The 24,807-nt window shown below is 40.6% G+C and overlaps 1 protein-coding gene across 5 annotated transcripts in view; it reads left to right on the top strand.

Moving 5' to 3' along the window:
- The window catches only part of SLC8A1 (solute carrier family 8 member A1), a 379,296-nt gene that overhangs the window by 325,269 nt on the left and 29,220 nt on the right, over positions 1-24,807 (top strand). For all 5 annotated transcript variants that reach the window (XM_069583489.1, XM_069583492.1, XM_069583493.1 and 2 more), the window contains one exon: positions 8,758-9,033. In XM_069583489.1, coding sequence (XP_069439590.1) covers positions 8,758-9,033 — 276 coding nt within the window. The remainder of the gene's footprint in view (positions 1-8,757; positions 9,034-24,807) is intronic.

The following is a 24,807-nucleotide window of genomic DNA, read 5'->3' on the forward strand; positions in this document are numbered from 1 at the left end:
TTAATAGTTAATAATTCTGTAAGAAGCTTTGAATAAGAGAAATAGAATTATACACCAGATGGGTAGAACTTGATTTATAATCATTGTATATCAGGTTGCAAAGAAAAAAGTAATAGCTATGGAAGAGAAAGTCCATTCAGTAATAAATTAGCTTTTTAATTTGTTTGAAGGCAGCAAATCTTTGTGCTTGGAAACTAAAGAGACACAAAATCAAATCAGCCACACTTGGGAAAAAAGACATAAAATTTCAGAAAGAAATTATGCCCAAACTATGTCTGTACAATGAAGAAAACCACTTTAGTGATCTATATTCACAGTTATTGATTTGTATATTACATGGGGCTGCTGAGTAACACTTACTGGGCTTATAAGATTGCGTGGAAGGCAGTGTGATTGGCCACAAATGTCATCCTAAATCAATCGTGTCATACTCCCGGAAAGCATTCTGATCATTCTCATTATTCTCATATTGGAAGATAGTCTTGCAAAATAAAAATGGACTAATTATAAATAAATAATATCTAGAAGACTCTGAAAGTCAAACATTTTGTCAGGTTAACAACAGTAGAGGTTCTCTAAACTGCTTTCCATTACAAACTTGTAATAATTTAGGCCAGTTTCCCAAATTCTAGATGAAGAGCTGGATACAAATCAGGATGTTTGATACAGATAGTTGGCCTTTGACAACTAGAAATGAAAATAACTTGCTCTACTCTAGATATTCAAAATCAGCCATAACCGTGATGCTCTCCCTTACTTGATTGTCTTGTCTCCTGGGTTTAGTTAGTCCCCAGGAGTTCAAGAAAGAACATATGGCTGACTCTGCCAAGAGCACATCATATCTAGAAAGTAAATGAGAATACAAACATTACTGATGATGCAGCATCATTTTTGCATTCCTACAAAAAGGCAACATTACATTCTACAGCACGGGACATTAGAATAATTCTCAGATTTAGACTTTGAATCAGTGTACAATGATCAGTGCTGCATTCCTCAAGTTGCTTCAGCAAGACATCCTGGGAAGTAAAATGTTCCATGGGCTGTGAGATCAAATCCCAACTCAGCCACTTACTGACTGTGTCATTATTTTAGAAAAGTCACTTAAAGTCTCTAAGCTTTAGCCTCTTCATCTGTACGATGGGATTAATGATGCCTACCTCACAGGGTTATTGTAGGGATTAACTAAGATCGGGTTTGTGAAAAAAATTAGCTCAATGTATGACATTTAGTAGACACCCCATTATGTTCTCTCCCTCTGTTCTTCCTTTTTTTTTTTTTTCTTAAAACCAAGCCACTCAGGGAAGCTGCAGTGATAACAGCTCATTCAAACAGAATATGGATTCTGTGCAATTGGTATACTCAGATCCTATTGATTTACTGCCTTTCTTCTGACAAGGCAGAAGGTGGAAGATGACACACCGGTCTGTAAAGGGGCTTGCAGTTTTACAAAGGACTTGGGCATTTCCTCTTTGTCCTCACAGCAGCACTATGATGTGGGAGTTTAGAAACTTATCTGACTGAAGAGTAATTGGGGCCCAGGATGGTCAAGCGTCTTGCCCCAAAACAAGCTATCAGAACCAGAAATTGATTTAAGTCTTCTGAATCCTCTGAACCAAATGTCCACAGCACCTAGCAGCAGCCTCTATTTCTGGTTTTCCAAGTTCTCCCTCAGCCCAAACCTCGAGTGCCTTATCAGTACAGTTCAGTTCAGTCTCTCAATCGTGTCTGACTCTTTGTGACCCCATGAATTGCAGCACACCATGCCTCCCTGTTCATCACGAACTCCCGGAGTTCACCCAAACGCATGTCCATTCAGTCAGTAATGCCATCCAGCCATCTCATTCTCTGTCGTCCCCTTCTCCTCCTGCCCCCAATCCCTCCCAGCATCAGAGTCTTTTCCAATGAGTCAACTCTTCACGTGAGGTGGCCAAAGTACTGGAGTTTCAGCTTTAGCATCATTCCTTCCAAAGAACACCCGGGACTGATCTCTTTTAGAATGGACAGGTTGGATCTCCTTGCCATCCAAGGGACTCTCAAGAGTCTTCTCCAACACCACAGTTCAAAAGCATCAATTCTTTGGCACTCAGCTTTCTTCACAGTCCAACTCTCACATCCATACATGGCCACTGGAAAAACCATAGCCTTGACTAGATGGACCTTTGTTGGCAAAGTAATGTCTCTGCTTTTGAATATGCTATCTAGGTTGGTCATAACTTTCGTTCCAAGGAGTAAGCGTCTTTTAATTTCATGGCTGCAATCACCATCTGCTGTGATTTTGGAACCCCCCAAAATAAAGTCTGACACTGTTTCCACTGTTTCCCCATCTATTTCCCAGGAAGTGATGGGACCGGATGCCATGATCTTAGTTTTGTGAATGTTGAGCTTGAAGCCAACTTTTTCGCTCTCCACTTTCACTTTCATCAAGAGGCTTTTTAGTTCCTCTTCACTTTCTGCCATAAGGGTGGTGTCATCTGCATATCTGAGGTTATTGATATTTCTCCCGGCAATCTTGATTCCAGCCTGTACTTCCTCCAGCCCGCATTTCTCATGATGTACTCTGCATATAAGTTAAATGAGCAGAGTGACAATATACAGCCTTGACATACTCCTTTTCCTATTTGGAAGCAGTCTGTTGTTCCATGTCCAGTTCTAACAGTTGCTTCCTGACCCGCATACAGGTTTCTCAAGAGGCAGGTCAGGTGGTCTGGTATTCCCATCTCTTTCAGAATTTTCCAGTTTATTGTGATCCACAGAGTCAAAGGCTTTGGCATAGTCAATAAAGCATAAATAGATGTTTCTCTGGAACTCTCTTGCTTTTTCGATGATCCAGCAGATGTTGGCAATTTGATCTCTGGTTCCTCTGCCTTTTCTAAAACCAGCTTGAACATCAAGAAGTTCACGGTTCACGTATTGCTGAAGCCTGGCTTGGAGAATTTTGAGCATTACTTTACTAGCGTGTGAGATGAGTGCAATTGTGCGGTAGTTTGAGCATTCTTTGGCATTGCCTTTCTTTGGGATTGGAATGAAAACTGACCTTTTCCAGTCCTGTGGTCACTGCTGAGTTTTCCAAATTTGCTAGCACATTGAGTGCAGCACTTTCACGGCATCATCTTTCAGGATTTGAAATAGCTCAACTGGAATTCCATCACCTCCACTAACTTTGTTTGCAGTGATGCTTATAGAAGGATACAAATTGACACCTGACTTGCTTTGTTCTTAAATATTTGTTTATTTATTTGGCTGTGCTGGGTCTAAGTTGTGGCATGAGGGATTTTTAACTGTGGCATGCAGGATCTTTAAGTTGCAGTATGTGGGATCTAGTCCCCTGACCAGGGATTGAACCTGGGTCCCATGCACTGGGAATGCAGTGTCTTAGCCACTGGACTGCCAGGGAAGTCTCTACCTGGTTTACTTTAGATGCTATAAAATGTGCAGTTGTATAATGTCCAGGGGTTGCCTTTCATGATCAAGCTCTCATGCTACAGAGCAGGGCCAGGGGAAGTACTATTATATCAATAGTTGAAGTCAGCTCTCTCCACTCTCTGTAGTTTTAATGATTTGGCTATTTTTGTAGTTATATTTAGGAAGTCCAACATGTATCAAGGAAACCACTTAAAAGGCCATGGGAAGGATTAATGAAATACAGCTTGTTTGTTATCTTCCCATTAGTGAAGTCCATAAAGCTGAAAAGAAGGGTTCTGAGATAAGAGGACCCTTTGCTTGGAATTCTATAAAAGGAAACCAACCAACCTGCCTGTTCCATTGCTAATGCAGAAGAGAAACTCGAAAAAATTACCTAGCGTCCGGTAACGCTAAGCGGGCAAACATACAGAAACAGCAAATTGCTGTCATCTTTGCCATCACATAAGAGATGTTCCAGGTGCCTTTTTTTTTTTTTAATGCTCCACTGCTCTTTGTAAGGTGCGCACTTTTAAGTATAATACAGATGCTGATGAATGAACACAATATTTCTCTGTCCTGCAAGACAGGGTGATTGTGCATCATACATGGCAGGCAGGGGTAATTTTTAATATTTAAATGACATCTGAGTTGGAGATTAAAATTTATAAAGAGCAGTGAGATCCCAGGAAAAAGGATGGGAAGCCACTTCTTCGTTCAAATGCAATAAAACAGATGGGCCTCCCAGTCCAGACTTAAGCATTAAAATATTTAAGAGTTCCTATAATGCTGGAAGCCTACAGAAGGAAATTCTCTCTGTCTTTATCACACACACACACACACACACACACACATTTTGCATTGCAAACTTACAGGTCATAAAGTTAATTCCAGAGGGCAATATCAGATTTTGTTTTTAAAAGCCTAGAATGTCACCTTAGGACCCAGCACCTTGACTAAGCAATTAGATAACGACGGGGAAACACCATTACAATACCAAGTGGAGGGAAATAATGATCATGACCATGATAATCATTACCTTGAAATATCCTCAAACATTTTGCAGAGAAGATCTAATTATTCCCTTGCACGTCCCTCCTGGGAATGGTGTTATTATTTCCATCTTGAAGACAAATATAATATCTGCTCTTGATTTATAAGTGTCATTTCTTATGAGAAGCTTCATTATTTGTTTTCTTTTCATCCTCACAATATGAGACTTAGACACCCGAAATTAACTCCATAGAGTTAGAGGCAGAATGATCTGTGTTTCAATGAATGATTGATTAAAATCTAGTGTTTTTCAAACTGTTTTAATCATGCATGCATGATGTGAGCATAATAAGTTGCTTCCGTCATGTCTGACTCTTTGCAACCCTATGCCTGCCAAGTTCCTCTCTCCATGGAACTCTCCTGGCAAGAATACTGGGGTGGATTGCCATGCCCTCCACCAAGGGGTCTTCCCAACCCAGGAATCAAACCTTTATCTCTTACGTCTTCTGCATTGGCAGGTGAGTTCTTGACCATTTGCACCGCCTGGGAATCATATCCCCTATAAAATCATAAAATATTTACAAATATAGAAATTTTGAAGAATCAGATACAAAATATAATTGAAAGGTCTAGTGCTTTTTCTGAGCTTTCCTAGATGCATGCAGAGCCCCCCCTCCCACCGGAACTTTAGGTTGGGTAATAGGGAGGAGAAGAGTTAGAGAAAGTATTAACGTGGTCCTCTTTTTCCTGGCCCCCTCAAATAAGACCTGACAACTGCAACTCTCGCAGTGAGTTTCACCTGAAACTCAAGTGGAGGGTAAGAGGGAAATGGGAAGAAAGGTGAAATGAAATGGAACTGAAAGTCAAATCCATTTCACTTGCCTTCACTAATCAAGGTTATTTTATGACTTGCAAGTTCTCCAAATAGCTTAAACAATAGATGCTTGCCTGAGATGTTTTAGGCTGTATCTAGTTGGAACTGAGCTGGTTAACACTGGATGGGACCACTGACCCTCCAATTGGGCGTGCATGAGTGCCCACGCAGTGACCTTTTGAGCATTATGCCTGTGCAGAACCAAGATTACTGCATCTTTGTCCAATCACCTTTCCCCGTGCTCCCCATGTCCCAGACCACCTTCTTCTTTATTCATCATCCCATAAATATCCAAACCCTCCACTTTCAAAAGGCGGCTTTGAGAATTGTCGTCCTGTCTCCTCACTTGGCTGCCTTGGGAATAAACCCTCCCTTTACTGCAAACTTCAGCCTCTCAGTGGCTTGCCTTACTGTTCTAAATGGCAAAATGAACCTGGGTCAGTAACAGTAGGAAAAAAGAAGAAATGGATAAGGAAACAAGAAAGGAGTAGGTAATCAAAACACTGAGTGGCTGTTCCTACCTGTCAGGGCTGTGATACAGGATGCTTCCAAAGCGGCTGTATAGTTTGCTAGGACTGCCATAACAAAACACCCCAGGCTGTAGCTTACACAATAGAAATGTGTGTTCTCAGTTGTGGAGGATAAAGGTCAATATCTTGGTTTTGATAGGTTCAGCTTCTCCCGAAGCTTCTTTCCTTGACTTGGGAGAAGGAATGCTCACATGGTTGTTCCTCCACGTGCATGAGCCCCTGCTGTGTCTCTGTGTATCCCAGTTCCCCCTTACAAGGACACCAGTCAGATTGGTTTAGGGGTCACCCTAACAGCCCATCTCTTTAAGCCCCTCTCTCCAAATACAGTCATATTCTTGGGTACTGGGAGTCGGGCTGAGTCTGGAGGAGACACAGTTCAGCCCATTACATGTGCTTTTACTTAAAAACATCTTCGGCTTCCAGGCAAGAGAGATATTAAAAATGTAATAATAACCATACAGCATAAGCACTGTACAAATGGTTGTTAAAAGATAAACTGAGGCCCACTGAAAGCTTTTAAGACTTTATTTGACCAAACATGGATTCACAAGAAGCAAGAAGATTGTCCAATTGGCTCTAGCTTAAGCAGCTGCCTACTTGTGACAGTTGGCTATTTGAGATTGGTGGCTCCTCAATTTCATTTTCTTCGATACTAGTGTAGGTATAGGAATTGCCTCTGGCTGAGGTTTTGGCTTGCTTACATTGATCCCTTAGGCATTAGAGTCACCCTAGTGTAATGGCCAAATGGCCTCCTTGGTCACTTACTTTAACATAGTCATCCACACTTTGTCCCTCTACTGAGTCTCACCTTTTTCCATCTATGGCCGAGTCAAGTCCTAGTTAGTCTCCAAAGTTGATTCCATCCATCTGCTGGGGGCTTCTTCCTGAGAGCCTTACTCCAGAGCTTCCAAAGCCTCAGACCGGGCTACTTTCTCTGCGGATGCCCGAAGTACGTCTGCATAATAATTTCTGACCTTGTTCTTACTGAAGAGTGACCCACTGCCTCTTTTCTCGTCCTGTAAGATGACAGATGACAGATCCAGACATGCCTCGAGTTTTGTGAGAGCCACTTTTCTTTCAAAGCTCCTCTGCTTTAAGAGGCTTTCCCAATTATGAGCTGCCTCAGATGGCCTCTCCACAGAGACTCTCGTGAAGGGCACACACGTTGGCCCCTATGCTGGCAATCTCAGATCTTGCTGTCAGCTAGGAAGTGTGGCCACCCTACCCGCTGCCAGCTGTATTAGTTGGAAGAACAGTGGATCCCTGATGACAAGATTTTGGGAGGTGGTGGTGGCAAAACAGTCTCAAGGAGTTCTTTCCAAAGTGGCCACAAAATACAGAAATATTTATTAGCCCCTACTTCAGGAAGAGTTGACATTCAAGAAGAGTTGAAAATATGTGAATAGGGATTATATCCCTATGTTGTTACTGTTCATTTGCTAAGTCATGTCTGACTCTTTGTGACCCAATGGACTGCAGCACAGTAAGCTCTTCTGTCCTGCACTATCTCCTGGAGTTTGCTCAAACTCATGTCAGTTGAGTCGGTGATGATACAGCTATTTCACAATATCACATTGTAAATGAAGTCTCCGTCTTAAAGCACTATTATTGTTTTCCTGAATTCTTTAAAGAGTAAGCTTTGAATTTCTTGGTAGTATTATTTGATACTTGATTTTATGCATTGATAGTATCATGTGACATAATTGGCAAAATTGGTATGAATGTATCCACTATGTAATTAATTACTTAAATTGAGTCAGTAGGAATCCAAACACACACACATTCATTTAACTTAGCCAGCTTACTGCATATGCTGGAGACACAAAAATGAACACATTCCTGCCCTTGACAAGTTCACAGTCACAATGGAGGAAGGAACAGGTACAGTCTAGAGACTGGTTCTCAAACTGAGCATGTGCGGGAATCACCTGGATGACTTGTTCAGACACCTCCCTCTTCACCCCCTCACTAGTTTTTGATTCAGTGGGGCCAGGAATTTGCATTTCTAAAAAAATTTCTTGATGCTGCTGCTACTCTTCTGGGACCACACTTTGAGAACCAGTGATCCAGTGTTACCAGCGTTGGGGGGCTCTGGAAGCTTTGAGAAGTTCCCAGCATGGCCAGAGGGAGAGGGGGCAGGGGGCAGGGAAAGTTTCACAGAGGCAGTGATGTTTTAAAGAAGAAAGAGAGAGGGGTTAGGATATGCCAAACACTGCTGTTGCTAAGTCACTTCAGTTGTATCCGCCTCTGTGAGACCCCATAGACAGCAGCCCATCAGGCTCCTCTGTCCCTAGGATTCTCCAGGCAAGAATACTAGAGTAGGTTGCTATTTCCTTCTCCCATTCCAAGCACATTTGGTTCTAAAGGATAAAAGTAGGAGAAAGTACATCACATATAATTTTTTTATTTTTTAATGTGAATAATTCCATTTGGCCGGGATGAAGTTTGAGTTTGAAGTAGCTGCAGGAGATGAAGCTGGAGAAATATGCAGGGCTCAGAGGGCTCTGTTAGAACATGGTCCTGTATGAGATCATGTAGCCATGAATCCCCAGAGCCAGACTCCAAGCTGGAAAGAAAGAATCCTGGTAGGAGAATCATCAGTTATCTTTCATTAAAAGAGGCTTCTTTCCAGGCCTGGACATGACTTTCCTGGTTTGGGGGAGAAATCCTTTTCATTTCTGTGAAATGACAAGTCTCACTGGAGGTGACATGGGAGTAGAAAGTGTGTGTTGTTTGCATATCTCTGGAACTGGTTGGGGCTTAAGTTTTTGCTGTTGTTCCCTGAAGTATGTCAGTACCTTAATAATTATTTGGTTGATTATGACTGGCTATTGGAAAACCCAAAGCTTCACCCACCTCTCAGGCAAGGGCTGAAACGCCTGGGAAGGAGAAAGTAGGGGAGAAGGGAAGCTGCGAGCACAGGTTCTGATGGAATATCCTCCATCTCTTTCTCTCTAGGGGAAGATGACGATGACGACGAATGTGGGGAGGAGAAGCTGCCCTCCTGTTTTGACTACGTGATGCACTTTCTGACTGTGTTCTGGAAGGTCCTCTTCGCCTTTGTCCCCCCGACAGAGTACTGGAACGGCTGGGCGTGTTTCATCGTCTCCATCCTCATGATCGGCATACTGACGGCTTTCATTGGAGACCTCGCTTCCCACTTCGGCTGCACCATCGGCCTGAAGGATTCCGTGACTGCGGTGGTGTTCGTCGCACTTGGGACCTCAGTGCCAGGTAGGGAATACATGCCTATGTGATTGCCTCAGACATGGAAGCCCTTTCACCTTCTTGACCTTTTTGTTTCTGTAGTTTCAAGGGCTGTGCTAACAAACCCGGCTGATGAAAGACAAAAGCCCAAAGCTATGCATGATGTCACTGCCAGAATATTGTCATGGCATTTCTCAAGGTTAGAAAGCTGGTCAGTGTCCTCATGCTGACAGGGTAGCATTCCCAGAGGGCCTGCCTGCCTGCCCAGAGAGAGCAGACTGATTTGATGGCTAGATTGATAGGTCAGCTTCCTATTACAATTAGAACTTTGAAAAACACAGCTGCAGAATCATCCTTAAGAACAAAATTTCTGTCTTCTATGTATTTAGTCAAGAAGCACTCACTATTTTGTTGGGTGGTTTACCCACTAAGTCATCTCCGACTCTTCCGAACACGTGGACTGTATGCTGCTAGGTTTCTTTGTCCATGGGATTCTCCAGGCAAGAGCGCTGGAGTGGGTTGCCATTTCCTTCTCCCGGGGATCTTCCCAAGCCAGGAATCAAACCCAGGTCTCCCGCATTGCAGGCAGATTCTTTACTGACTGAGCTATGAATATAAACATTTAAGACCTGATACAATATTCTCTTGACCCAAATATTAATGGGAGTAAATAAAAAATTAACATGAATCAGAACAAGGAAAAAGTCATCCTGTCCAAAGTTTGAGCAGACCAGCTGAACGTCCCTTCATGCATTCCTATAAGCTGAATTTTTCTTCCAATCTACAGCTATAGCTCATTATGTATACTCACTCTTCTAAGTAAGATAGCCTTCTCCTGAACATTACTTTGAGAGCAATAATTTTCAAACTTTGCTGGGCATCAAAATTACCTTAGAGCTTGTTTAAAAAATGCAAGTGCCTGAGAGCCATGGAATCGGAGGGTCTAAAGAAGGGCCCAAAATGTGTGTTAAGCTCACAGGTGATTCACAGGTATATATCAACACATCAGAGTTTATTATAACTCAGGTTCTGGACCCACTCGCCAGCACTGGTTGACATCTTGACGGAGTTCCAGCCTCAACTGAGAGTAACAAGACTTGTATCTCTATCGACAGAAAGTCAGTGACAAGAGTTGCAGTGGGCTTGGGAAAAGGCAGGACTAGCGGGGAGATATAGCTATTCCCTTCCCACTTTCAACACTTGCCAGAGCCTTGATAAAAATGCTGTGACTTCTACTAACACTTGACATAGCTGGCAACCTGACTTTTGGGTTTTGAGACTAAAAACAAGCGCAGTTGAACCATGATTTCTTGATCGAGATAATTAATTGTTCTTCTCAGGTATTTATTATCTCCGTGACTATGGATAGATTACTTCTCTGAGCCTCGGTTTTTTCATTTATGAACTAGGGATAACCATACTTAACTTGCGGAATGAGGGTAAGGACTGGGAAAATGCCTGTAAATTATACAGCTAGTAAAGCATCTGGGACATAGAAGGAATTCCATTAAAAAGCAGCGTTTGTGATTATCGTGTTGAATGGCTAAAGATGATCTGACGAGTATGAATCCAGACCCTTCAGCCTTGAGAAACAAGAAACGGATAAAGTGTCCAGATTTATACTGGTCAGCCACAGCGCTTGGTGTTACACAACTGATTGACTGTTTGAAGGTCTTGATCATGCTGGGCCCAGCATGGTTTGGGGGTCCAGCTGAGTTCGTGGAGGAGCCGAGCGATTACAAGCCCACCTTAGAGAGCAGGGCTCTGCAAAGAGTAGATTCCCCCTTAAGACCAGCTGTTTTCCAATAGATGTGTATTTGGTCTTTAATTTTTTCTAAAAATGACCAGAAATACAGCAAGCAAGAGGAAAACATGAAAATATTCTTCAGTTGCTTTGTTTCGAGAACATGTACACAAGCAGGGGAACTAAGCATTATGTTCAGCCCTAGCTCTTTCTCAGGTTACTATAGGAAAATGTCAGGGGATCTGCTTTCCTTAAGGCTTGGGTGCAAAGGCACTGTGCGAAATGGTGCCCAAGTCAGTGCACACTCTTGGCCGTGGGTTTAACCCTTGAGGAGAATATGTGAAAATTATGGTAATGAAGGCAAAATTAGATCTCATGACAGTTATTCAAAATTAGCCTGAATTTCTGATAAGTCAGCAATAGGGCCTACCAAATGCATTTCTGACTTTAAAAGGGATTGAAAAAAAAATGCTTTCCTACATGAAATCCTTGGGTCTGAAAATGTTTTGGAGTGTTTTTTTCTTCATTCATATCAATATCTCAAAGCTGGCTCCTTTTGCTATATATCAGTCTTCTAACATGGCTCTGTATCTCGTATTTGAATGAACCCTTTTGAACATTATTGAAGCCGTATGATTAAAATTTCTTGTGTGACATGGAATGTGGATTACAGTAAACTCTAGTGCTTGATGGCTCAGACAGTAAAGCATCTGCCTGCAATGCGGGAGACCTGGGTTCAATCCCTGGGTCAGGAAGATCCCCTGGAGAAGGAAATGGCACCCCACTCCAGTACTCTTGCCTGGAAAATACCATGGATGGAGGAGTGTGGTAGGCTCCAGTCCATGGGGTCACAAAGAATCAGACACAACTGAGCAACTTCACTCATTAGTGCTTGAAGTCATTTGTCCTGCCGCTTAAAAACCAGTGCAGAACCCAAGCAGGGGTATCAAGAGGTGAGACAGCCTGTGGGATGATACAGCAGAGTCATTAGTTGTCAAAATGGTTTCCCTGCATTACCATAAATTCTTCCCATTGGGAAGCAGATTTCTTTGCTCTGTTAATGGGAGAATTCCTATAACTTGCTGTAATATTAACTGTGCAGTGTACTCCCCAAACGATATATTCACAGGTAATCTCACATGATCATATCTATATAACAGACATTCCCTCCCCCCCACCTCAGAAAACTGTAAATTGTTCATTCAGCATCTTGTTCAATATTTCTGACTTCATCCTTCAGTCCTTATGATTCAGACCAGTGCTTGACTTCTTAGAGGGAAAAAGATGCTATTCTTCCCAAATGACAAAGCCCATTTACTATGGGCAAAAAACTGATTCTTTTTACTTACAGCCTACCATTTGTTGGTATTGGTCCTAGAGCACAGCTCTTTCTCTAGGCTGACATCTTACCAGTTTTCCTACAGTAGAAAGGCTCCTGGCTAGTGTTTGATAAGCTGCTGCCTCCTCTGATGGGAGACTGAGATTCTTAGATTGTGATGGCATTTGAGCATTGAAAAGCTTCACTACTAGTCCTCCCGACTCAGGGTAGAATTAAATATCTATGTATATCATTAATGGTATGTTCTTACCATGTTCAAAATCTTGGAAAAAAAGAGCTTATGACTTTGCAGATGAGACAGAGCTTCTTCATACCAACTGGTAGTGAGATTTTATTATTAACCTACCAGCAGAGAAGGACTCCTGACAACCCTCAGGTGTGCCTGTATAAGCTTAAAGAGCCAAACCTGTTCATAGAGGAAGAGTGTTTTCTCCTGACTCACCCTTCCACAGAGCTGCCTTTCTGGAGAAGAAGGGGGCTTCTAAAACAATATGTTCCCACCTCCTCATGTTGGAGTGAACAAGAGCTGGGTCTCCAGCCCTCTTCTTGGTCATGCCCAGCCTCTGGGCCATTGTCCCAGTCTCCAAGTCTTAATTACCATTGACACACCAGTGAGTAACAAGTGTGCATCCCCAGCTTCAACTTATCCCTGAGTTCTCAATTCGTATACCAACTGCTTTCCTATATCCATACTGGATGTGTCATTCACAGCTGAAAAGCACCATATACCAAATAGAACTGTTGATTTCTACTGCCCAGGTGCTTTATCTTTCACCCAAACCTATTCTTTCTAGATCTTGCCTTTCTCTGGAAAACAGTATCATCTTCCCAGGTGTTCCTGACTCCTTTGTCCTCATCCCGAGTGAATTTGTTCATAACTCCTGCAGATCTTTCCTCTACCATCTATATTGATCAGACCCACTTAGCTGTCTCTCCCATAGTCATGCTAGCCTAGGCAACGTAGACTAGCATGACTAGTGTTTTTCCTCACTCTAACCCCCTGAGTAGCCTCCTATCTGTCTCCATGCTTCTTCTAGAGATGGCTTTAAGATGTAAATCAGAGTGCATTTCTCCTTAAAATCTTCTCAGCCTTTCTCTTTCGCTAAGGACAAACTTCAAAAGCATCACTCTGGCTTACAAAGACCATATGATTTGGCCCCTGCCTGTCTGTCCTGTTTACCTCCTTGCCCACTGTTTTTCAGCTTTCCCTGGTGGCTCAGTTGGTAAAGAATCTACCTGCAATACAGGATACCCAGGTTAGTTCCCTGGATGGGGAAGATCCCCTGGAGAAGGAAGTGGCAACCCACTCCAATATTCTTGCCTGGAAAATCCCATGGACAGAGGAGCCCGGTAGGCCACAATCCATGGAGTCACAAAGAGTTGCACACGACTGAGCATAGTCTTTTTACTGTCCTTCATGCGCCAAGTTCTTTCTAGCTGTCTAAAATGCTCTTCCCCTTCATTTGCGCAAGGCTGGCTGTCTTCAGTTATGTCTCATCCTAACTATTACCTCTTCAAGAGACCTTCCCTGACCATGCCGTATGAAGTAGTCACCTAGTTTTCCTGTGTTATGTCACCTTCTTTGATATTGAGTGTTTATAACTTTCTGGATTTTTTTAGTCTGCTTTTGAGTATTATCTTTGGCCTACTCTCCCCACGGAAATGTTTCATAGGAGCAGAAACCTTGCTCTTTTTCTCTATTACATCCCTGGCTCCTAGAATGATTCCTAGTTAGCATATAAGTAATACAGTTGTGTGTGTGCATGTGTTTGTGTATGTGTGCTGTATATATAAATTAATGTACAATAATTTACACGAGTATGCATTGGTCTGTCTGATTGCTTTCTTCATAACACCTTGCTTGTAGAGACAGTTAAGAATTAAAGTTAGAATCAAGGGAGATGAATAACTGTCTCTATAGTGTAGCTTATTTTTGAAGAATAGGATATATCTGAGCAGGCTATTGTAGTAAGAAGGGGCTAAAGTAAATTTCAAAGCACTAAGTGTATCAGAATGGAAACAATTTTTTCTCGTTCATAATTGTGACTATGGTGGGAACTGTGAGGAGCAAGATATTATCTCTTCATTCTTTTCTGTCCTATAATTTCTGCTTCCAAGACCCAGAACTCAGGCCAAAACTGTTAGAAACTTTAGGTATATTTTGTGGAGTGCTAAACAGGCACTTTGCAGTAGACAGGCATAAGTTCATAACCATGTTATATCACATTGCTTCTCTGGAAATACAGGTTCAAAATACAAAAGGATAATGTGTAAGAAGGAACATTTGGAACCTAGCCTTTTTTGTACTAGGGACCATCTTTAATTGGCAATCTTTTAGCACACAGTAATTTTACTTGAGTAAAACTTGGGTATACTAAGACAAGCTTATACATCAGATTCCAAATATGAATCTTTTTCTTTCATCTCTGGCTCCTTTTAAATCAAGTCAAATAGAAGTAAGCATTCTTCTTTAATTACAGAGAAATCTCTGAGACGTTGATGAGTTGCGAGTAGTTCGACCTGAGTCCTGTCTTGGTCTTTCTTCATATATCTTGATTGGGCTTGTGCCCAAAGCTTGCCTACTGCTCACTTCATCTTCTCTTTACTGACTGTTTACTTTGGGGACCAGAACAGTTTAAAAATTGGGTATTCTAGGCCACTGGCCTTGTCTGACTTCTGTTTGCTTCCAGTATTATGATTATCCTTTGAGTTCTGTCAAGTAAGAATTATTTTACCCTAGAGATTTTAAGGCATGAAAGAGAAGGAAATAGACAATTTTGGAGGTTTTGCCCTATTTTCTACATGAAATCTTTTTTAAAAATAATCTTTATATCAGATCATCTATCATTTTTAAGTTACCACTTCCAGACTTTTAAATACCATAGGGTGTACATGATATAAAACTAGCTATACTAGCCATTCACTTTGCCCTCTGATTGCAGTGTTAGTAAATATGAACCACGGGGGTATAGAAACAAGAGCTTTTTTAAAAAAAGTCTGATTGGAGTATAGTTCCTTTACAGCGTTTTGTTAGCTTCTGCTGTGTGGTAAAGTGAATCAGTTACACACATACGTATTTGCTCTTTTTTTGACTTCTAGACTTCTACATTTTTTTAATTGAAGAAAAATTGCTTTACAATGTTGTGTTGGTTTCTGCCGTACAACAATGTGAATCAGTCATAATTATATATATACACATATCCCCTCCATCCTGAACTTCCCCCCAACCTTCTAGGTTATCACAAAGCAGGGTTGAGCTCCCTGAATCCTACAGCAAATTCCCACTGGCTATCTGTTCTACATACGGTGATGTATGTGTTTTAATACTACTCTCTCAGTTTGCCCCACCCTCTCCTTCCACAGCTATGTCAACACATCTGTTCTCTACATCTGTGTCTCTATTGCTGCACTACAAGGTTCATCAGTACCATTTTTCTAGATTCCATATATATGCATTAATATATGATATTAATTTTTCTATTTCTTACTTCACTCTGAATAACAGGCTCCAGGTTCATCCACCTCGCTACAGCTGACTCAAATTTGTTCCTCTTTGTGGCTGAGTAATATTCCATTGTATATGTGTACCATATCTATATCCACTCATCTGTCAGTGGGCATCTTGACTCTTTTTAAAGTTTCCTCCCCATTTAGGTGACCAGAGAGCATTGAATAGAGTTCCTTGTGCTATATACAGTAGGTTCTCATTATCTGTTTTTAGTGTATATATATCACTCCTAATCTCCCAATCCATCTCCCATCTTGGTAGCCATAAGTTTGTTCTCTACATCTCTGACTCTATTTCTGCTTTGCAGATAAGTTCATCTGTACAATTTTTCTAGATTCAACATATAATTAACACTAAATGATATTTGTTTTTCTCTTTCTGACTTACTTCTCTCTGAATGACAATTTCTAAGTCCATCCTCATTTCTGCAGATGGTACTACTTTGTTTCTTTTTATGGCCGAGTGGTATTCTACCCACACCTTCTCTATTTCTCTGATAAACATTTAAGTTGCTTCCATGTCCTAGCTATTGTAAATAGTGCTGCATATCAGCACCACAGTCATCAAGACAGTATGGTACTGGCACAAAGACAGAAATATAGATCAATGGGACAAAATAGAAAGCCCAGAGATAAATCCACACACATATGGACACCTTATCTTTGACAAATGAGGCAAGAATATACAATGGAGTAAAGACAATCTCTTTAACAAGTGGTGCTGGGAAAACCGGTCAACCACTTGTAAAAGAATGAAACTAGATCACTTTCTAACACCGCACACGAAAATAAACTCAAAATGGATTAAAGATCTAAATGTAAGACCAGAAACTATAAAACTCCTAGAGGAGAACATAGACAAAACACTCTCCGACATAAATCACAATAGGATCCTCTATGATCCACCTCCCAGAATTCTGGAAATAAAAGCAAAAATAAACAAATGGGACCTAATTAAAATTAAAAGCTTCTGCACAGCAAAGGAAAATATAAGCAAGGTGAAAAGACAGGCTTCTGAATGGGAGAAAATAATAGCAAATGAAACAACTGACAAACAACTAATCTCAAAAATATGCAAGCAACTTATGCAACTCAATTCCAGAAAAATAAACGACCCAGTCAAAAAATGGGCCAAAGAACTAAATAGACATTTCTCCAAAGAAGACATACAGATGGCTAACAAACACATGAAAAGATGCTCAACATCACTCATTATTAGAGAAATGCAAATCAAAACCACAATGAGGTACCACTTCACACCAGTCAGAATGTCTGCGATCCAAAAATCTGCAAGCAATAGATGCTAGAGAGGGTGTGGAGGAAAGGGAACCCTCCTACACTGTTTGTGGGAATGCAAACTAGTACAACCACTATGGAAAACAGTGTGGAGATTCCTTAAAAAATTGCAAATAGAACTGCCATATGACCCAGCAATCCCACTGCTGTGCATACACACCGAGGAAACCAGAATTGAAAGAGACACATGTACCCCAATGTTCATCGCAGCACTGTTTATAATAGCCAGGACATGGAAACAACCTAGATGTCCATCAGCAGACGAATGGATAAGACAGCTGGGGTACATATACACAATGGAGTATTACTCAGATGTTAAAAAGAATACATTTGAATCAGTTCTGATGAGATGGATGAAACTGGAGCCGATCATACAGAGTGAAGTAAGCCAGAAAGAAAAACACCAATACAGTATACTAACACATATATATGGAATTTAGAAAGATGGCAATGATGACCCTGTATGCAAGACAGCAAAAAAGACACAGATGTGTTTATGCAAGACAGCAAAAAAGACACAGAGGGAGAGGGAGAGGGTGGGATGATTTGGGAGAATGGCATTGAAACATATATACTAATCACATAAGAATCGAATCACCAGTCTATGTCCGATTCAGGATACAGCATGCTTGGGGCTGGTGCATGGGGATGACCCAGAGGGATGTTGTGGGGAGGGAGGCGGGAGGGGGATTCATGTTTGGGATCGCATGTACACCCGTGGTGGATTCATGTCAATGTATGGCAAAACCAATACAGTATTGTAAAGTAAAATAAAGTAAAAATAAAAATTTAATTTAAAAAAATAATAAAATCAGATTCATTAAAAAAAAAATAGTGCTGCATACATCCTTTCAAATTCTGATTTTTTTGATTCAGTTTTGGTTTTTTGATATTGAGCTGCATGAGTTGTTTGTATATTTTGGAAATTAGTTCTTTATCACTTGCTTCATTTATAAATATTTTCTACCATCCTGAGGGTTGCCTTTTCATTTTGTTCATGGCTTCCTTTGCTGTGAAAACAAAAAGGCTTTAAAAAAAAAACATTTTATTTTGTATTGAGGTATAGATGATTAATAGGAGAAGGCAATGGCACCCCACTCCAGTACTCTTGCCTGGAAAATCCCATGGATGGAGGAACCTGGTGGGCTGCAGTCCATGGGGTCGATAAGAGTCGGACACGACTGAGCAACTTCACTTTCACTTTTCCCTTTCATGCATTGGAGAAGGAAATGGCAACCCACTCCAGTATTCTTCCCTGGAGAATCCCAGGGACGGGGGAGCCTGGTGGGCTGCCGTCATTGGGGTCGCACAGAGTCGGACGTGACTGAAGCGACTTAGCAGCATAGATGATTAACAATGTTGTGATGGTTTCAGGTAAATAGCGAAGGGACTCAGCCATACATAAACATGTATCCATTCTCTCCCAAACTCCCCTCCTATCCTGGCTGCCACATAACATTGAGCGGAGTTCCATGTGCTATACAGTAAGTTCTTGTTGGTTATTCATTTTTAGTGTAGCAGTGTGTACACACTCATACCAGACTTCCTGACTATCTCTTCCTCCCAGGCAACCATAAGTTCATTCTCAGAGTCTCAAAATCTGTTTATATTTTGAAAGTAAGTTCATTTAAATCATTTCTTTTTAGATTCCACATATTAGGGATGCCATACAATATTTCTCCCTCTCTTTCTGACTTACTTCACTAAATATGACATTCTCTGGGTCCATCCATGTTGCTGTTAATGACTTTATCTCATTCTTTTTAGTGACTGGGTAATATTCCACTGTATATATGTACCATGTCTTCTTTATCCATTCCTCTGTCGATGGATATTTAGGTTGATTCTATGCCTTGTAATATGCCTTGGCTATTACAATGAATATTGTAATGAATATTGAATGAATATTGGGGTGCATGTATCTTTTCAGATACATGTATCTTTACAGCGTTTCTAGGTTATCACAAAGCAGGGTTGAGCTCCCTGAATCCTCCAGGACGGCAGGGTCACATGGTAGGTCTATTTTTATTTTTTAAGGAATTTCCATACTGTTCTCCATAGTGGCTGTACCAATTACATTACTACCAACATTGAAGGAGAGCTCCATTCTCTCCACACCCTCTCAAGCATTTATTGTTGGTGGATATTTTTTGGACAGCCATTCTGGCTGGTGTGAGGTGACATCTCATGGTAGTTTTGATTTCCATTTCTCTAATAATGAGTGATGTTGAACATCTTTTCATGTGCCTATTGGCTATCTGCATGTCTTCTTTAGAGAAATGTCTATTTAGGTCTTTTGCCCACTTTTTGAGTGGGTTGGTTTTTTTTCCTGCTGTTAAGCATCATGAGCTGTTCTGTAAATTTTGGAGACTAATCTCTTATCAGTCACATCATTTGTAAATATTTTCTCCCAGTCTGTGGGTTGTCTTTTTACTTATTGTCTCTTTTGCTATGTAAAAGTTTTGAGTTTAAGTAGGTCTCATTGTTTATGCTTCTTATTTCCATTACCTGCCAGTGAATCAAAAGAGATCTTGCTATGATTTATGTCAGAGAGTGTTCTGCCTGTATTTCCCTCTAAGTTTCATAGTATCTAGCCTTACATTTAGATCTTTAATTCATTTTGAGTTTACTTTTGTGTACAGTGTTAGGAAGCATTCTAATTTCATTCTTATAATACATGTGGCTGTCAAGTTTTCCCAGCACCACTCACTGAAAACATTGTCTTTTCTCTGTGGTATATTCTTGCCTCTGTTGTCACAGATTAGGGGGCCATAGGTGTGTGGGTTCATCTCTGGACATTCTATCCTGTTTCATTTATTTACATTTCTCCTTTTGTGTCAGTATCATACTGTTTTGATAACTGTAGCTTTGTGGTATAGTCTGAAGTCAGGGAGCCTGATTCCTCCAGCTCCAATTTTTCCCTCAAGATTGCTTTGGTTCTTTGGGGTCTTCCATTCATATTTTGTTCTAATTCTGTGAAAAATACCATGGGTAATTTGATAGGAATTGCTTTAAATCTGTAGATTGCCTTGTGCAATAGAATAATTTTCACAATATTGATTCTTTCAATCCAGTGACATGGTTTATGTTTCCATCTGTCTGAGTCATCTTTGTCTTCTTTCATCACTTTCTTATAGTTTTCCAAGTACACTTCTTTTACCTCCTTAGGTAGGTTTATTCCTAGGCATTTTATGCTTTTTAACACATGGAATATGGGATTGTCTCCTAAATTTCTCTTTTGATCTTTCATTGCTAGTGTTCAGGAATGCAAAAGGTTTCTGTGCCTTTATTATTTTTCCTGCAATTTAATCAGATTTGTTGATGAGCTCTAGTAGTTTTCTTGTGGCATCATTATAATTTTTTATGTATAATATGTCATATGGAAACAGTAACAGTTTTACTTCTTTTCTAGTTTGGATTCCTTTTATTTCTTTTTCCTATCTGATTGCTGTGGCTAGGACTTTCAAAACTATGTTGAATTATAGCGGCAAGAGTGGACATCTTTGTCTTGTTCCTGATCTTAGAGGAAATACTTTTAATTTTTCACCATTGAGAATGATGCTTGCTATGGATTTATCATATATGGCTTTTATTATATTAAGGTAGGTTCCCTCTGTGTCCACTTTATGGAGAGATTTTATCATATGCGAGTGTTGAATTTTGTCAGAAGCTTTTTATGTCTCTATTGAGATGAGCATATGGTTTTTAACTTTAATTTGTTAAATCACATTGATTGATTTGCATGTATTGAAAAATCTTTGCATCCCTGGGATAAATCCCACCCAATCATGGCTTATGATCCTTTTAACATTGTTGGATTCTGTTTATAGTATTTTGTTAAGGATTTTTGCATCTATGTTCATCAGTGATATGGGCCTGTAGTTTTCTTTTTTGTGTGATCTCTTTCTCTGCTCTTGGTACTGGGTTGATGATAACCTCATAGAATAGCCCTGGGAATGTTCCTTCCTCTTCAATTTGTTAGAAAAGTTTGAAAAGGATGGTTTTTTGTTCTTCTCTAAATGTTTGATAAAATTCACCTGTGAAGAGAGCTGGTCTCTCTTTGTTTTAGATGATTCAGTTGTTAGATGAGAAAATTAAGGCTTATAAAAAATGATTTGGCCACATTTCGGCCAAGTTTATATCAATGGTAAATTATGGAATCCATATTATCTCATAATACTTAAATCTGGTATTTAACCACTTTATCATTCCACCTGGGATTTAGTTGCAAAGTAAGCATAGCAGATATTCTTTCCCATATAGTTTATAATTTGGGGGATATTACACTTTTGCCTTAATTTTAGTATTTTCCATTTTTAAAATATGCAACAGTGGATTACATTCAAGCTCCTTGGTATCTGATACTACATTTTTCTCTGGCATAAAACACCTCATAGAGTCCATGCTTTTTCAGAATGTAGTAAAGACCTAATCCTCTATTCATAGATTCTTAGCATTTCCTACATGTAAATTTGAAAAAATTAGATGACTGGAAACTCTTAAGCATGTTCAGTTCTGACTCAGCTGGTAAAAAATAGCATGCCAAGATAATCTTCATCAGCATAGCCACGCGCTGCTAATTTAAGTGACCACAAGGGAGGCTGGGTCATTCTGACTCTAGCTAGAAGCTGCCTGTGATATGAGGTTGCCCAGGCACTGGGGTCCGTGGAGCCCAGGAAGGACATACTGGGGACAATCTCTCAAAAGTCAGGTTCTGCAAAGACCTACTGGCAACTCTGAAAACCAGCTTTCAGTGTTTAGCAGAAGTAGGAGCCCTGCGAGCAGAATTTCTAGAGGTTACTGTCCAAAACACCTATCCACGTACATACTCATTCTGTCCCAACCTAACCAAAAATAGGGGGTCAGAAGGCAACACAGTAGCATGGCACCCCACCCAAAAGAAAACTCTTCTCAGGGGAAATAGTACCCAGTCATTCTGAATTCCCCAGTCATCTGAGCTACCTTGGAGACAGCAGGAGCTTCAGTCTCTTCCTCTTTGTTCTACTTTAAACAGATTCCGTGTTCTTATTGCTGGGCTCACAGATTAACTGTTAATACTCTCAGTCCCAGAAAAGTTATGCAAAATCTTCTCTCAGTACCATCTGAGTGAACATGCACCAACAGAGTATAAAAGATCATGAACTTTAGATTTAGGTAACCCTGAGTTCAAACCCACCTACCCCCGCTTACTAGAAGCATATTAATTTCTCTCAGCCTTAGTTTCTTAAGCTGCATAAATGGGGACATGAAAATCTACCTTAGAGTTGAGGACTATATGAGAACACCTTTATAGTGCAGGATATTACATAGAGTTGACCTGATAAGAAAGTTAGATCTCTTTCCCCTTCTGCTTCAATGTGCTGGTACATGGGTTTAGGATTCCCACAGTGTTTTCAGCTCTTCTATATTGCAGCCATTGAAAAAAACAGAAAGCCAAGAAAATTCTTAGCCTATTTTCATTACTATCCTTTGTTAAGAATTCTGATGATATGGACATCCCCAAATGTATTCCTGTCTCCTGAGTGTCACTGACTCTCTGTGAGCTTTACCCTCCAAGCACTGGCATTTCAACTCAGCGCAAGTTGGAGAGACAGTGCCACAGCGCCAGTGTGTGTATGTATTAAATTGGATGGTTAACATTTCACATCAGCTTACATGGGAATGAAAACAGAATTACTTTACTCTGAGCCAAGATTTCCCAATGGCTCTGGTGACAGTTCTCCCAAGAGGACCCTAAAGGGCAGGTATATTTTGTTTTCAAATACTCTAATATGCAGTCAGTTTCTTGGCCACCAGCAAAGGTCAGGACTGTTGACAATGGGCCCTCTGATCTGTAGTCAGGCCAAGAGGCAAAGATACCCAGGGACATAGTGAGGGGAGCAGCCCTGGTCAGCCCTAGTCACTCAAATGTCTTTCCATGGAACCTTATCTGAACCTCACACCAATGAGAAGCTGCCTGGGAGTAAAACACTCTGTACTTTCCAGAGAACTTTCCCACGAATGAGTGATGTCATTAGAATTGAAGGGAGCCTACGAAAGCAAAATTTTACAAGGACAGAGCAAGACGGAGGAAGGCCAGACACCAGATTTCACAAGGCTTGTTCCATAAATGCCACAAGCACTGCCTATTATCCTAAATAAAAATAAACTATATGCAACAGGCCCAAAAGTGTTTTGTAAAAGCCAGTCTGGGAAAGACCCATTTCAAAATTTTATTTCCATCCTTTATCCCTTTCACTCAAAAGAAAAGCTTGTATTCAATCCTCTTAGTTTTTTCATTGGCCATTACAATCCTTCTGTTTTTCTCAAATGGTAGCACTGCATGGGCACCTGGCCCTGTACACCAGGCTAGGGAGAGACCAGGATGATAAAAAGGATGTCATCTAGCAGGAGGTGGTCCAGAGAGTAGGGGTCCTCAGCATGTGTCAGGCTTCACCTGAAGCTTTGCAGTCTTAAGATCAGGGTCCCAACCTCACATGAGCTGCCTTCACTGAGTTCTACAACAGTCACAGTGTAAGAGAAAGGAAGTTAAAAATATTTCATCCTACTCTTAACTGGGCCTTTTTATAAACTCTAGGTCAGCCAAATAAGAACACCTGGCAGGAATACCATACTATTGAGGGGCAGGTGTATATGTGTGTGTGTGTGTATTTCTATGTGTGTTTTGTGCCTAAAGACTTGGTGTTGTGGACATGCATTGTAGACAAATGTAAACTTTCTTTTTTCCAGCTCAAGTTGTATTCCAAAGAGAGCAAGCATCAAGTACAGGGAAGGCATATTAGGCATATTTGCTCCATGGGGGTTAGCAGAAGTGTGGGTCTCTACTGAATGACCAGTAAACAACGTGCAGGTGATGACTCTCATTTCTCCCTTTGCACATTTGAAAATAAGATAATGAAAATGACAGTTTTCAAGGGCCACTCTTTTATTTTTTTTTCTTTCAAATTTAGGCCCCAGACTGCATTTTCAAGCAACTTTATTGAGGGGTTATTCACATACCATAAAATTGGTTTGTGAAGTAAACAATTCACTGATTTATTTTTTCCTGGAAATTTACTATGTTGTGCAACCATTACCCTGATCCACTTTTAGAATGTTTCATTACCACAGTAAGATCCCTCATGCCCATATACAGGTAATCTCCATTTCTACCTCCAGCCCAAAATAACTTCTAATGTACATTCTGACTGCACAGATTTGTCTTAATATTTAACAAAGGCCAACTTTAGCATAACAATGTCATGGCTTCTCTATATGATAGTAATTATACTTGTTATACATAATGGTAGGGATGCACCATGGAGTCTATAGGATTTATGATTTTTGTTTTATTCGTTACACAATCTCTACAGACATGTTCAGTCTATGCATGTGAGATGTTTTTGGTCTTCATTGCTTTGTGCATATATGAATCTGTGTGCCTTTTAAAATAACTCATAACCCTTCTGCCAGCAGTAACCTTGACCTATATGTTAGGGATTTCTGGGAGAAAATATCACACAGTGGTACTCAGAATTAGCACCATGAACCTTGAGGTGGTTGTTGTTCAGTCGCTAAGTTGTGTCCAACTCTTTACAACCCCATGGACAGGTTTCCCTGTCCTTCACTGTCTCCTGGAGTTTGCTTAAACGCCTGTTCATTGAGTCAGTGATGCCATCCAACATCTCATCCTCTGTCGCCCTATTCTCTTCCTGCCCTCAATCTTTCCCAGCTTCAGGGTCCTTTCTGATGAGCCAGCTTTTCACATCAGGTGGCCAAAGTGTTGGAACTTCAGCATCAGTCCTTCCAATGAATATTCAGGGTTGATTTCCTTTAGGATTGACTGGTTTGATCTCCTTGCAATCCAAGGGACTCTCCTGAGGCTTCTCTAGCACTGCAGTTCAAAAGGATTAATTCTTCAGCACTCAGCCTTCTT

The sequence above is a fragment of the Ovis canadensis genome, chromosome 3 (genome assembly GCF_042477335.2).
Source record: "Ovis canadensis isolate MfBH-ARS-UI-01 breed Bighorn chromosome 3, ARS-UI_OviCan_v2, whole genome shotgun sequence".
Classification (NCBI taxonomy): Eukaryota; Metazoa; Chordata; class Mammalia; order Artiodactyla; family Bovidae; genus Ovis; species Ovis canadensis.